General features: G+C 48.3%; 1 protein-coding gene and 1 non-coding gene across 3 annotated transcripts in view; both read left to right on the top strand.

The window, feature by feature from the left end:
• LOC142774676 (uncharacterized) overlaps positions 1-13103 on the top strand; it is a 43464-nt gene extending 30361 nt beyond the window's left edge. For both annotated transcript variants that reach the window (XM_075875361.1, XM_075875360.1), the window contains exons 3-4: positions 10369-10523; positions 12007-13103. In XM_075875361.1, the coding sequence (XP_075731476.1) occupies positions 10369-10523; positions 12007-12099 (248 nt within the window). In that variant the 3' untranslated portion in view covers positions 12100-13103. The remainder of the gene's footprint in view (positions 1-10368; positions 10524-12006) is intronic.
• Positions 4567-4638, top strand: TRNAA-UGC (transfer RNA alanine (anticodon CGC)). The gene has a single exon. It is a non-coding gene; the product is annotated as a tRNA-Ala (tRNA).
• Positions 13104-13975: the final 872 nt, after the last annotated feature.

A 13975-nucleotide genomic window follows, 5' to 3' on the forward strand; every position in this document is an offset into this window, starting at 1 on the left:
AGGCGTTCGGTAAGTACGCGCGGTCTAGCCCGCTAGCGGTGGCCCTCGACACGCGGGTGGGGCCGAAGTCGTCGTCGTGGAAGCGGACCCATGCGTCTGAAAGTCGGAGGCGTTCGAGAACTTTGATCAGTTCTTTTGCACGGTAGGCTGAGCCTCCGCAACTTGGTCCCCGGATATCCCTCGCAGTGTCGACCACACAGTTAAAGTCTCCAAGGACTACGTGCGGGAGGGGGGTCAGCAGGTACTCGCCAAGCTCCCTGAAAAGGGGGTTCGTCTCCGATCTAGCTACTGGCACGTACACGTTCATAAACCGAACTTTCTACTCATCGAGGAAGATGTCAAGCATTAATGTGCGGCCGTCAGCGCAAACACGCAATGGGCTTTTTGCCTAAACCTCCCGGTGACGAACACAACCCCAACCCCGCATGACCTGGTCCTCGTCAATGAGAAGAAGGCTTCGACGTGACAGAGGCTGCGGAAGCGAGCGACGTCGAGGGGGGATCGGAAATTCGTCTCCTGGACGAACAACAAGTCGATGCTGCGGGCTTTCGCAAAGGAAACGACCGCGGTTTGTTTCGTCGTGTCGCGGAATCCGCGAACATTCCAAGTGGCGAAACGGATTCGGTCAGCCATCAGTCGCACTATGGTGGAGTGGAAACGAGGGGAGTACGTGAGTGTGTGGAAGGGAGGGGGGGGCAAGGGGAGGCAGCACATGGGGAAGTGAAACAGGAAGGGGTAAACGGCAGCGCCGGCGCGCACGAGCACTGCGGTCTGTAACGAAGCGAAGGTGTTATCAGATCGGCTCGCTGGCTTTAGGGGGCGGTTCCCCTTTGCCTGCGGCGCTTTGGCCGAGCTCCTGCGTCTTCGCCTTCGGTGGGGCATTGCTGTCGCTCGCTGTCGCTTCTGACCCAATTCGGCGTTGTCGCGCCTCTCTGCTTGTGGTTCTCCCTCTCGTTTCTTTCTTCTCCTCTCCCTGGCGTCGGAGCGAGCGCGAACCAGCTCTCTGCTCACGGCCTGACACCCGCTGGGACCAAGGAGGATACATAAAAAGTTTTATGTATCCTCCTTGGCTGGGACGCGAGTGGGTCAAGTTGGCGGTCTGTGTAGGGCGACGCTTTACCGGAGGGGGGCTCAAAGGAGAGGGGCTGGTTTATTTGAGCACGGTCCTGGTCGTCAGGGAGCGCGTAATACCCGCGGCTCACGATGGGCAATTCGTCCTTGGCGGGGTCATTGGTAGCGTCGTCCAAGTCCTGGGCGCACACTCGGGCCAACACGTTAAAGGGTGTTTGGGAGGCGGTTGAGGGGGGGGGGGCTCACTTCGCTTGAAAGTTTCGGCAAGCACCGGGAAGTTCTGGCCTTCATCTTGGACTGACGGGGGGACGAATGGCATAGACGGGGACGATTGGGCCGAGACGGTTTCGAGGTCGCTCGATTCCGTTTCCGATGACATGGTGGCGGCATCGTCAGTCTTCTCGGGCTTGTCTTCCTCGTTGGTGAACGAATCCACCGCAGTGCTTCCTGTGAGCAAGCTGGCATCCGTTTCGCGGCCTTGGGGGGGGGGGGGGCGGTCCTGGATACGAGCACTTGTAAGCGAGAGGGGGGTTCGCCTGGCTTCTGCGACGGGAAGCCACTCGGCTGGACCGAGTTCGACGCGAGGTCCGATACCGAGGGGAACCCATGAGCTGCTGATGCATAAGAGCGCCTCCCAAAACATTCTTTCGTTCCGTGGTGACCCCCCGCAACGCTTACATTCGGCTGAACAGCCCTCAGTTTCATGACCGAAAGTTCCGCATCGTTTGCAGTATGGTGCGGAGCATGCGGTCGCCATGTGGCCCGCCTCACTACATCGTGCGCACACACGTGTCACACAGGTCCCGTTAATTAGGGAGGCGATCGCCGGGCTAATTCAAAAGGCCGAAGTATTGGCCCCCCGAACCGCACCACGAAAGCGTGGACAATTTAGAAGTGGTCCTTTTTGGCGCGCCAGCGGACGTCGGCTGTGGCCCAAAGAACAAGTCAGAGCCGAGTTGATAAACAAAACAGAATTATATTCTCATTAATGGCAGATCAAAAAAACAATACACAAGTATGCTCACTCCACAATAGCTGAGTACAATTTGTCACCAATCAAACAACGTACTACACAGTACAATCAGCCACACTCGAAACAACGGACAAAGACAACAATACGCACTACAATGCAGTCGCATGCATCGAACAACCAAGACACTTAAAGACTAAAGAGATAGGAAACCTATTCAGTCCAAAGTTCTTGGAACAAAAGTCTGGATGATACTCTTCCGAGAATCACTCACTCAAAGTCCAGCGTTGTTGTCGTTCCGCGCCCTCGAAGTTTCTCTTCCAGGAAACCTCGTGTCTTCAATTGGCCACTCTCCAAGCTTCAAACTTCTTCGCCAGAAACACGTCGGCTTCACACACGCAGCTGTTGCCACGCGTCTTCGCTCGATAGCGGAAAACACACGCTCTTGCCTGTAGCTCGAGCCTTCACCCCTCAGGTGGAAATCCTCTTCTTCTCCTGCTTTGTCGCTACGGACAAAACCTTCGCCGACTACACGGCGGAATCCCTACGCGCTCTGCCGCTAACTTCCGTCTTCTCCTCCTCGCTCATCTCCGCTGCTCGGTTAAATACCTTCCGCGCGACATTCCAGAAAGTTCTCGTCATTTCGTCGGCGCGATACGCAGCGAAGGCTGGGGAGGGGGCGAGACGGTTGGAATGCCCTCCGCGATGGATGACTCAGCCCGGCGTGACCACGCCTCTTTCGTTCTAGAAATTTCGCGGCCTTGCTCGGCCGCCGATGTGGGGTGAGGAGGTTCGTCGGCGAAGCCACGCTTCCGAGGGGAGAGCGCGCGCCCGGGGAGCCTTTAGATGTTTGTTTTCTTTTTCTTTTGACCTCGCGGCGTCACTCCGGCGTTTCGTCGCGACAAATTGGCGGCGCGCCCATTTTTAGCGCTCGTTCTGTGACAACCCGCCTCATGCCTCTATATTCGAACAGGACCCGGTGCCCCGCAATGGTCGCAAAGTTGGGCACCGGCTTACTCATTTCGATTTTCACGACTCTGACGCCGTTCAACTTATTTTGGCGGGTGGCCACAGTAGCAAACGAGATGCCCCGCACCTTACCGTACTGTGCTAGGGCGTTGCCAAGTATCTCGTCAGACAGGTAGGCGGGGTATCGGTAGACGTTGACGTACGTGACCGGCGGCCCGACGGCCTCAACCGGTACGCTTACTCCATTAACCTTGAAACCTTCCGCCACCATTAACTTTGTTGCCTGGCTGGCGTTACGTGTACAGACGAGAAACTTGGCCCCGCCCATATGCTGCATAACAAGAACACTATCATCACTAGCTTCTAATTCAATAGCGTCTATAAGATCATCAAGGGATACGTCGCCGTCCGGTGCTGTGAAGAGGAAGCAGTTCTCCCGCACTGGTAGGTTGGTAGTGGCCGCCATTCTGGAGGGGCTGTCGCCAGCAGAAGGGGGCGTGACTTGTAGAAAACTAGTAGCGTGCAGTCGAGCTGCACTCTTGTAAATCTGCGGCTAAGCCTGGGGAGACACCGCTCGAGATCAGGAGGAGTCAGGTGGACTCCGGGAAGGTAGTGTAGACAGGCAACCGTGCTCCTCCTGGCATAGGGGTGGGGGGCTCCGGGCTGGAAAGCCCGAGACCCAGAGGTGGCAGTCGCTCGCACGAGCCGGCAGGACCCAGTCTGAGCGTGAAATATAAAAGCAGAGAAGCGATTGCCCCGGCACCAGATAGCAGTGACCGGAGCGTCGGCCGTCGATCAACTACGGGGCACCGCCATCTTGACCACGGTCACCTCGACACCATGTAAGCGTCAATAGAGGAGAGCAGTGCAGTCAGTGATAAAACGTGGCACCAGCAAAGAGAATTATTACAACGACATCGTGACCACGGTGCTCAGACACCAGGTAGCATAATGCCGTCGCTGTTATAGAGCGTAGGTCGTGAAACGACCGAACGTCATTGAGAGCTATAGCTAGTTCCACAAAGCAGGCACGTGTTTCTTTCACTAGTTTTACGGATAAAATTTTAATGTCCCCACAAACTTCGTCAAGAACTTTATGATCCATTTTCAGCCACACGTAATGTTTCAACTGGGCCCGTCGAACCTTTAACTTGTATAATGCGTAGGTTTCATATGAAGCGATAAAGTATACTTAAAGTTGAAATGGAAACTAACTCGCACGATTGTTTGTCGTAGGTGGAGAACAGGCGCGCCGCGATTTCGCGGGCGGAACTGACATTTTTTTTTTTCCCGCCTCATGGTTGTTTCCTGAAACAATCCTCGGCGGCTTATTAACAGTCCTCTTCGACTGACACGTGAAAAACTGCTAGAGAGGCGGCAAAACGTAATTGCTCATCGTCTCTGTTCCCGCGTGATACGTCAGGCGCTGTTTGCAACGCACACCTTCGACACCGTGCAGCCAGCTGTAGCAGCAATCCGGTTCACCCATGCGTACAGAGACGCGCCGTCCGTGCGGGGGTGTAGCTCAGTTAAATAATGAAAAAAAAAGGGGGGGGGGGGGTGTAGCTCAGTGGTAGAGCGTTCGCTTTGCATGTGAGAGGCCCCGGGTTCGATCCCCGGCACCTCCAATTTTTTTTCTTTTTGTAAAACGAGATTTTCGATGAGGCTGTACTATTTGATCGTAATAATTAAAAACGTATTGAACGCCACATAGTGGAAGCTACAATGCTTTAATTAATTGTTTTACACGCACAATCCAGCACCGGTTTGACACTTACTGACAGGAGCACGACCGAATAGATATTCTTTTTTGTTTAAATACCAGACTCAAATCCAAAAACCGCAATGCATTATGAAGCGTTGTAGCGAAAGTAAGGCCTATGCCACTTCCGTTGAATACCTTTGTAACGTTCGCAACTCTTCGCGACACTCCTTTGTTGTGTGAATGTGCGGAGGCCATCGTCATATTAACATTGTTTAGCAATATCGGAGCGCTGCCGTTCGATTTCTCTCTGAAATTCGCTCAGAAATATTTTTATTATGTTTTCAAGTTTAACACTGTGGGCCGACGTGCTTTGGCACAGTTTATTTGTTAACTTGAAGTTTAGTCGCATTGTTTACAAAAGCTGTGCAATTATGCTTCAGATCTGGTTGAAACCATAACCATACGAAATAATTTTAATTAATAATGCGTTAATTTTACGTCCAAACAAAGCAACGAAAAAGAAAGAGGATATAAATTGTACAGGGCATTGAGCTATTCCTCAAAACAGATCTTTTAGATATTTTCTCACGCGTTATTTGATTAAAAAAGCATATTGAGAAAACGTTTTAGAAAACAAATAAAAAGAACGTGTAAAGTTCGTGTAGAGACTTGAAATTTTAGGCGCAAGCAACAGTAAATATCACTGGTCTTTACTTGATGGAAGACTTATGTACTATTCGTACATATATCCGATAAAATGACCAAATCAACAAGCAATAGTTGCCAAGCTATATAACACAGATTGAATCGCATTGCCAGTTACTTTTAAATTAAGCTAAATAAATAATTTAAGACTGGCCGAAAGTAATGACATATTACTTCTGAATAGTAGTAAGTCCGTTTTGAAACTACTTTACCGACTTTCGAATTCCGTGCCAAACTCACGCGCCCCTTATTTCCAGCGCATATATTTCGATATCTCAGATATTTTTTCTTAAGATTTCCATGCTAGAGGTGTATGAGACTTGGACTTTTTTACTTGTCTCTGTTACTTTTCTTTGTATAACGATTTCTCATGCCATAAGAGAGATATACCATATTTTGGTGAAAAGTAATTGTGAAAGTAATCACTGATTTTATTGAAATTACGCGCTTTACGTAATTTGCACCACTACTAAATTACCAGCAAGCAAATTATAATGTCCATCTCAACAAAAATGTAGTATTGTTGTAATCGCTATTGTAAGTGTTCGCTGTTGTGCGTATCGTCCCTCAAAATATTGTATTTCCTAAACTTTGTATCTAACTGGTTACCTGTGATGTTGTATGCCCACTTCCTGTATGGATCTACAGAAGACCTACAGTATTGTTAAATAATTAAAAATAAAAATTGCCTTAATAACTGTCAAATACTTTATATGAGGATCAAGCTTAACACTTGTGGCAAGCCCCGCCGCGGTGGTGTAGGGGCTAAGTAAGGTACACGGCTGCTGACCCGCAGGTCGGGGGATCGAATCCCGGCGGCGGCGGCTGCATTCCCGATGGAGGCGGAAATGCTGTCGGCCCGTGTGCTCAGATTTGGGCGCACGTTAAAGAACCCCAGGTGGTCGAAATTTCCGGAGCCCTCCACTACGGCGTCTCTCATAATCATATTGTGGTTTTGGGACGTTAAACCCCACATATCAATTAACCTGTGGCGAAATGTGCCAAGTGCGCAATGTTTGAAAAACGCCATCACCGGATCACGTCTAGATACAGAAAAGACGTACGCATGTCATTGCAAAACGACATCGCGTTTAGTTTCGTCAGCAACGAACGTGGGAGAACTGGAACATGCATAGAACTTTGTGCTAACACCATGTTTGGGTTTTTACGACTATCGATCGCCCAAAGGATAGACAGACAGGGAGAGAGAAAAAGAAAGTGATCGCATAAAATTGTACATTGTATTCGTTTGATCGATTGTCCTTAGCGGCGCGTTTAGGAAAGAGCAGATCTAGATTAAACAATAGGAATCGTCAAAAAAAAATGGTGCGTCACACCAGTGACGTCCTGTTTCGCGAAAGCGACGAAGCAAAACAACCGAAGAGAACGACAGAACACAAGGCTTAACCCCTTCTGTCGAGGTTTTTTTCCATAGACGTGTGCAAGGTTAGTTTTGTCGCAGTTCTTCGCTCCCTATTAAATCACTGTATGCGGCATACATATAAGTATTTATTGATTCTTGTACGCAATTTTTAGACATGTTTTTTTTGTTCCTTTTCATGAATTGTACGTACCCCTGAGCATAGTTTTCTTTATGCACGTTGGAATTTCTGTTTACAGGTACAAGAAATTCCTGTTGTGGATTTGAATGTATATTAAGATATTGTCACGGGGTCGTGACGTGGCCGAAGACAGGATACTTTGTGTTGGAATTTAACAGTTTATTTGGGCGAACTTGTGCCCGGCGAACGGAAAGTCCGATTACAGTAGCAGTCTTGCAATGATAGCAGAGAACGGAGCGTCGGCCGTCGATCAACTACTGACAAGCGGTGAAGCGCGTCGGCATTTATACTCTTGCCGTCGAATGTTCTAGCGTTATCGCTGGCGGTGGCGTAGGTTCCAGAACAATCTGTACCGTTCGCACAGTGGGCGTGATCTTACCGAAATGATCTACTACAGTCCGGAACCTTCTCGAAAACTGCAGGTGCGGTTTGCCCTGAGAATCGTGTGGTGTTTTGGAACTATAACAAAGCTTGGGAAATGGAACGTGGCAATATATTCGCAATGCATTGAGAACGAACAGAGTAACACATAAATGTCTTCTGTGTATGTATGATTTTTTTTCAGAAAGAAAATTCTCTTCAACACATCTGCAAAGCTACCCTATGTTTCACACTCATCAAGTGTGAGCCCCGCGGGACGGCTTTATGCACTCCCATAGTAGAGTACCTAGTACTCTAAATCGTTAACCCTTTTTTCCTAAACGCTTTGCTCTCCCGACCTTTTGCCCCCTATCAGGTTACTAATAGGGCGCCCGACCTCCTACGCCCTCCTCCCCCACCCCTCCCGCACACCTTCTCTTCCACTGCTAACATGCGTACCTCTACAAATAAATGCTGCAGCCGCATCGCCCAATAAAAATGATAGGAAAGAATAGGCGAGCGCAGGGTAATAATCCATTAGGGAGGGGGGGGGGGGCAAGCGTTTTCGCAACTGCGTGCCCAAGTCTCGGTGTCACCAGCGCCATTGGTGGCTTGAAGTAGAAGGAAGAAAGGAAGGGCAATAGGGGAAAAGAATGGCAGGGAGGTTAACCAGCCTATAGGCAGCCGGTTTGCTACCCTGCATTGAATGCGCCAGTTCTCTTGAAGTAGAAAATGAACAGCCAGCTTGGGAGCTACAAATTGTATGCACGTTCCACCGGTGCGTACTAAACGCACATCGCTAAGCTATAAGTACAATGAAATGTCCTTGATCCCGGATACTCGCGTTCAACACGCAATGCACACGTACCTAATGAATCTCCAGCGGCCACTTGACCAGTATGCAATGTAAGAGGGTTGTCGCCCTATGCACGACGTCAACAATGCATGCCGTGTTGACGTCGCCCTATGCACGACGTCAACAATACATGCCGTCAAGAATGCATGCCGTGTTGACGTCGCCCTATGCACGACGTCAACAATGCATGACGTCGCCCTATGCACGACGTCAACAATGCATGCATTGTGCATAAGATAGTGGGCGTCAGACGGACGTAAACGGCTATTCTGAAGAATAGCTAAACGCTGTTACAGTCAATGAAAAAACTGGCTGGACAATGGAATCCGGCCGTGGACTTCGATTGTCCCGTGTAAGTGCTCGAACCATGGCGCCTTTCTGGCCGTTTTTGTTCTTACGCGAAAGCGTTAAAAAACCTCGTTATGCGGGAATTAGTGTCGGTGCCGGCGTCGTCGATCGGTTGTGAGCGAAAATTCAGCGTTGTCCGTGAGCGAAAATTCGAGATGGATGAAAAATCAAGAAGCGAATTTTCGTAAAATAATCAACCCAGTGGGAATGAAATCCAGGACTGCTTCGAGGCAAGCAGGTGTTGTACCTCAGATCCACGCCAGTGCTCGAATATGCTTCGAAAAAAACAACAACACACGCACAAAAAAAAAACTAAATGTGTGGTGCAACGAGTGTTATTAGACATGTAATATTGCGTGGCAGAAGCGTGGAATCACACCAGAGTCCAAAAACATGTGAATTCCACAACAAGTGGTTCGTTTCAACGTTTACGTGTTACAAAGTGCACAGACATAATTGATTGCCCTTTTTAAACAGCACAGTTAACAAACGATGCAACTGCATGTGGGCATGTTGCCGCACTGTGGGCATGCTCATATTAGCTCGCAAAAAGAGCAAAGATTGCTTACCCCCATATTCACAAACGCTCCTCGACTTCAATTTCAACCTTCGCTTGAGTGGAGCACGGCGCCACCACTCGGCTGAATGTGGCACTGCGCTACTCAGGAATCGCAGCAGCTTATCGCTAATATGCAGTGACCTGTCGTGACTAGAGAGGGCGCTCCCATCGGCTTTCTCAAGTGAAGGTGGAGCGTTGAATGAAGGGACGTTCTTGAATACGGGGGCTACAAAGATCGAGTAAAAAGGGCGTCTTTTTGTCCCACAACAATAATTGTCGTTCATCTTGCGTTCCTTTCCTGGCACTATCGCCGCGCGCCCGACGCACTATCAAGTCACGAACGACACGCGCGTTATCAGAGTGACGTGGCATTCTCGATAGGAAAGTGGCCAGCGCCGAGTTTTCGAGAAAGGAAGGGTCAAGCAGGCCAGGCGATGATTATTGTTGCACGGTATACAAAAAGACACCCCTTTTTACTCGATCTTTTATTGATTTGATTGATATGTGGGATTTAACGTCCCAAAACCACCATATGATTATTCAGAGACGCCGTAGTGGAGGTCTCCGGAAATTTTGACCACCTGGGGTTCTTTAACGTGCGCCCAAATCTGAGCACACTGGCCTACAACATTTCCGCCTCCATCAGAAATGCAGCCGCCACAGCCAAGATTCGATCCCGTGACCTGCGGGTCAGCAGCTGAGTACCTTAGCCAGGACCACGGAGGGGCGATCTTTTATATATATTGCTACGTGCCAGTGCATGGAGTTGAAGAAGACAAAGCAGATAGACTGGTGCGAGCTAAACTGTGTGGCTGGCGCTGCTCGCCTAACCGGCTGTAAATACATCGGTGACTACCCCTCTGTGTCGGTCTCCTTCTCGTAACATATTTGGTGGAGGTGCTGGGTAACAATATATACAATATATAACAATATTATGAAGTCTTGGTAGTCTGGGTTGCGACAGCGTTTAATTGAGGAAAGACCTCGCAAAACGAACGGGAAGAGCCAGTACACAGACGATGACGATGGTGATGAACCACAGTGGCAATGAGGACAAAGAGACAAGCGGATGATGGTGATTGTGATCATGCAGGGATGAGGACGATGCAAGTAACACATGCCCACAATATATACAATACAACAATAATCTCGTAACAATATATATGTCTCAAAAGTTTTTTTTTGAAACGCTTTGCCACAACGGATATTTCCACAACGGATAACCACAGCGCATACAATTTCGTTTTATATATCTAATTGCAGGTACGGCGAATGCGCTGAGCCCTTTCGCCTTCTTCCACAAGTTGACCAGAGGCGCTGTCGTGGGCATCGGAGTGGCCCTCGGTCTGATCGTTTTCGTCATCCTGCTTTGTTGCCTGGTGACACTTTGGAGATGCGTCAGGAGAAACGACAAGAGGGTATGCACGCTGAGCGAGAAAAGATGACGTAGCGAGAAAAAAAAAACAGCCTATGACGTGATGTCACAGGCCGGCAACAATAGTGGAGCTCAATGAGATTAACTCATGAAGTATATTTTTGCGCTAACAGCTAAGTCAATCTAACCAAAATTTTTTCCTCAACCACACTCGCTCATACTCGCATCCACAATTTTTTTTTCAGCCGGACTCACTCAGACTCAACCCCGTATTGTAATACGCCCCTTCACTCAACCCTGCACCTTCACTCGAGAAAGCCGTTGAGAGCGCCATCTCTAGACAGGGCAAGTCGCTGCATATCAGTGTTAACTTGCTGCTATTCTTGAGTAGCGCAGCGTCATTTTCAGCCGAGCAGCGGCGCAGTGCGCAACTCTGTCAAGTGAAGGATGAAAGTCGAGTCGAGGAGCGTTTGTGAATACGGGGGTCAAACTCGCCAAAATATTTCTTAAGCGGACCTAAGACTCACGGCTCTATTTTAGACTGAAGGTGCCCGACCGAATCGACTCATGATTGAGGTGGCCGACCTATGCACGATATACAGTCTTGCAGTGGTAAGCAAATGTGGCGTAATAAGGAAAGGGTATACATGTGGCAAACGAGGTTTATGATAAAGCAAAAACAGAATGATGTAGCGTGCTAAGTCTGGAAAGTCGCAATCAAAATGCTCTGACGCAGTTTAGCAAATTCTGATACCATAGTAAGAAAATGTCATGTACGGCAAACGAAGTCCATGACAGAAGTAAAAGCAATGTGACATAATTTGCAGAAGTCTGTGACGCGAGTAAGAACATATTGTATGACGCAGTAGAAAGGGCCTAAGGCATAGTAAAAAAGTTGTATGACGTAAGTGAATCCTGAAACGTTCAGTAAGAAAACTCTACGCGTAGAAAACAGTCTAACACGAAGTAAAAAAAAAGAAGTCTATGAAATGGCAAGCAAAACCTTCGAGGTAGTGAACAAGGCCGCGAGATGAGCAATGTTTTTATTAATAAACCGCCGTTGATATTCGCCATGTTAGAAGTAGAAGCCAGTGAATGGACAAAGTGGCTTAGTAGAAGAGCAAAGGCAATCCATACTCTACCTGAAGCTATTTATTTTTACACATATATTTACTTTCACGGTCCGGTGCATGTTCGCTTCTTATAAGCCTGACAGGGCTCGAGTATTGTAATTATCGAGTGAGACAAGTCATAGGGACAATTGGTGTCAGAAAGACATGGTTAAAAAGACTAAAGTGTTTAGGATGCGGGGTGGGTTTGAAAGTTGACCCAAGTGTAGAAGCGCATGGAGAAGAGGCTGACGCGAAGTGTAGGCAATGCCAAAAGAAGCAAACAGACATACGTAAAGTATGGTTGAACACGCCCCCCCCCCCCCCAAAGAAAAATTCTGGCTACCGTTCCTGATGCGTGACTGAGTTTAAGCATGACTAGTAAGGGTGACTCAAACGTTTCTCTCTTGTTCGCAGGAGTCTCAAGGCTTGCTGTACCAAATGCCGTTCAGAAAAGCCGCTCCTGTACCGTACTACACGATGTACCATGTTCCAGAGCCACAGAAGTAGCGGAAGCCCTGGTCTGCGATGTGGATGTAAACTGAGGACCAAGAAAAAAAAAGAAAAGCACCATTGCTGCATGCAACATCCGAGGCTTCCTGAAAGTATAGATTAAAGGAAACCATGGCCTCCGAGAATGCGGGCGCGCGCCCACAGTTTCGGAGGTTATGAAGGAAAGGATAGAAGTTTAAAACTGGGCCGACAGGTAGCAGTAACAGTAATGTCAGGTATTAATTCACTTTATGCTGTAGAGCTGAGGCTTGGGCGTGTACATGGCTTTTGGAAAACAACAGAAAGAACAGACAATATTGTGGCAACCCCGTCGAGCAGCTCCCGCACTTTTCTTTTCCGGTGACGTCACAGGATACAGCAACGCTTGGACGAGGCTCACGTGGGTACGACATGTTAACTGAACGACGTGGCCGAAAGTAAAAAAAAAATCAGGAAAACGAGTGAAATTACTGGGATCTTAATACTCACCTGTTGACTAACTAGCCCACTTAAAGACGACAAACACCCCAGGTTAGAAATTTTTGGCAAATATAGTGATAACCGAAGTCTTACGGCTTCCCCTTCTCGAAAACTGCACATCCTTGTCTCATTCGCGACGTTTCAGCCTAGAGTGAAAGATGTCAAGCGTTCGTACGAGTAATTCTAACATTCGCATAGACAACCTTATAGAGATAACTTTTTCCTTGTCTAGTTCGTACTTGACGAGAGAGAAAAAAAGATCATTTGTGGCTCTTGTTGCTGTCGATGTATCTTAATTTTCTTTTGTATTTGTCGTATTCGCGTAAGTGTGTAGTTATTTTTTATGCATTTAAGCATGTTGCAGGCCATCCACGGGCGCGTGCAGGTGTGTAGAATGCAATAAAAACTGGTAATAAACCTAACTGCATTAAACACTTTGGCGTAGTTGTAAAAGTAAAATAAATTACAAGGACATATTAGGAAAGATATAGGAATGCGTTGTACATATAATAAATCAGAAGCATTTCTTTGCATACTGCAGACACCTTGAGAGTTTCCATCAACACGTATCTGTCTATTAATCTATTCAGCCACCTGCATATTGACTATCGGTGCTCTTGTGATCAGTGATCACCTCCCCAATTTGGGGTTGACGAAAATCACTATAGGAGCTTAAGGAGGTTTGACGATTATTACTTTCTGGTCTTGACATGAATAACGTGAAGAGCCCGCCGTGTACGACGTCAAGCCCTTTTCTTCAGACACGTGTGGCACATACCCGCCAACCACGGTGCGCGGATATGCACCACAGATGTTGTAGCGAGAGCATTAAAAGGCCAACTCCGGCGATTTTTCAAGGGGCGAAGCTTCTTATGGCGTGGCTTGTACGTCCCCCGTTGTGGTAGTGCGTAACATGTGGCACATACCTGCATACCAGTGGCACATGCCCGCCCCCAGGCACATATCCGCATGTCCACACGTTACGAAAAACGTAGCATGGCGTCACGCTCTCGGTGCTAACAGAGCGCCGACAGCAGAAATGTGGTACGTACTCTCGTTTAGTCCTTGGATTTTCCGCTGGATGGCGGCACTTGTATATGATGAATATACGATACAAAGAAGTGAGATGGCGGTACTTGCAGTGTTCACTAGATGGACGGACGGACACACGGACAGACAGAAACACGGACAGACGGATGGACGGACGAACAAACAGACGCACGAATGGGAACACAAATCGGCGCACGAATGGACGGACGGGCACACAGACGGATTGACGGATGCTTCGCCTCCCTCATCATCATTCATTCCGTAGATATGCTGTGATTTTTTTAACCACGTCAGAGTTATGGTGCTTCAATGTTCCTGAGACATCATTGCCACGTGCCCTATAGCTGAAATGCTCAACAAATTC

The sequence above is a fragment of the Rhipicephalus microplus genome, chromosome 10 (assembly GCF_043290135.1).
Source record: "Rhipicephalus microplus isolate Deutch F79 chromosome 10, USDA_Rmic, whole genome shotgun sequence".
Taxonomy (NCBI): Eukaryota; Metazoa; Arthropoda; class Arachnida; order Ixodida; family Ixodidae; genus Rhipicephalus; species Rhipicephalus microplus.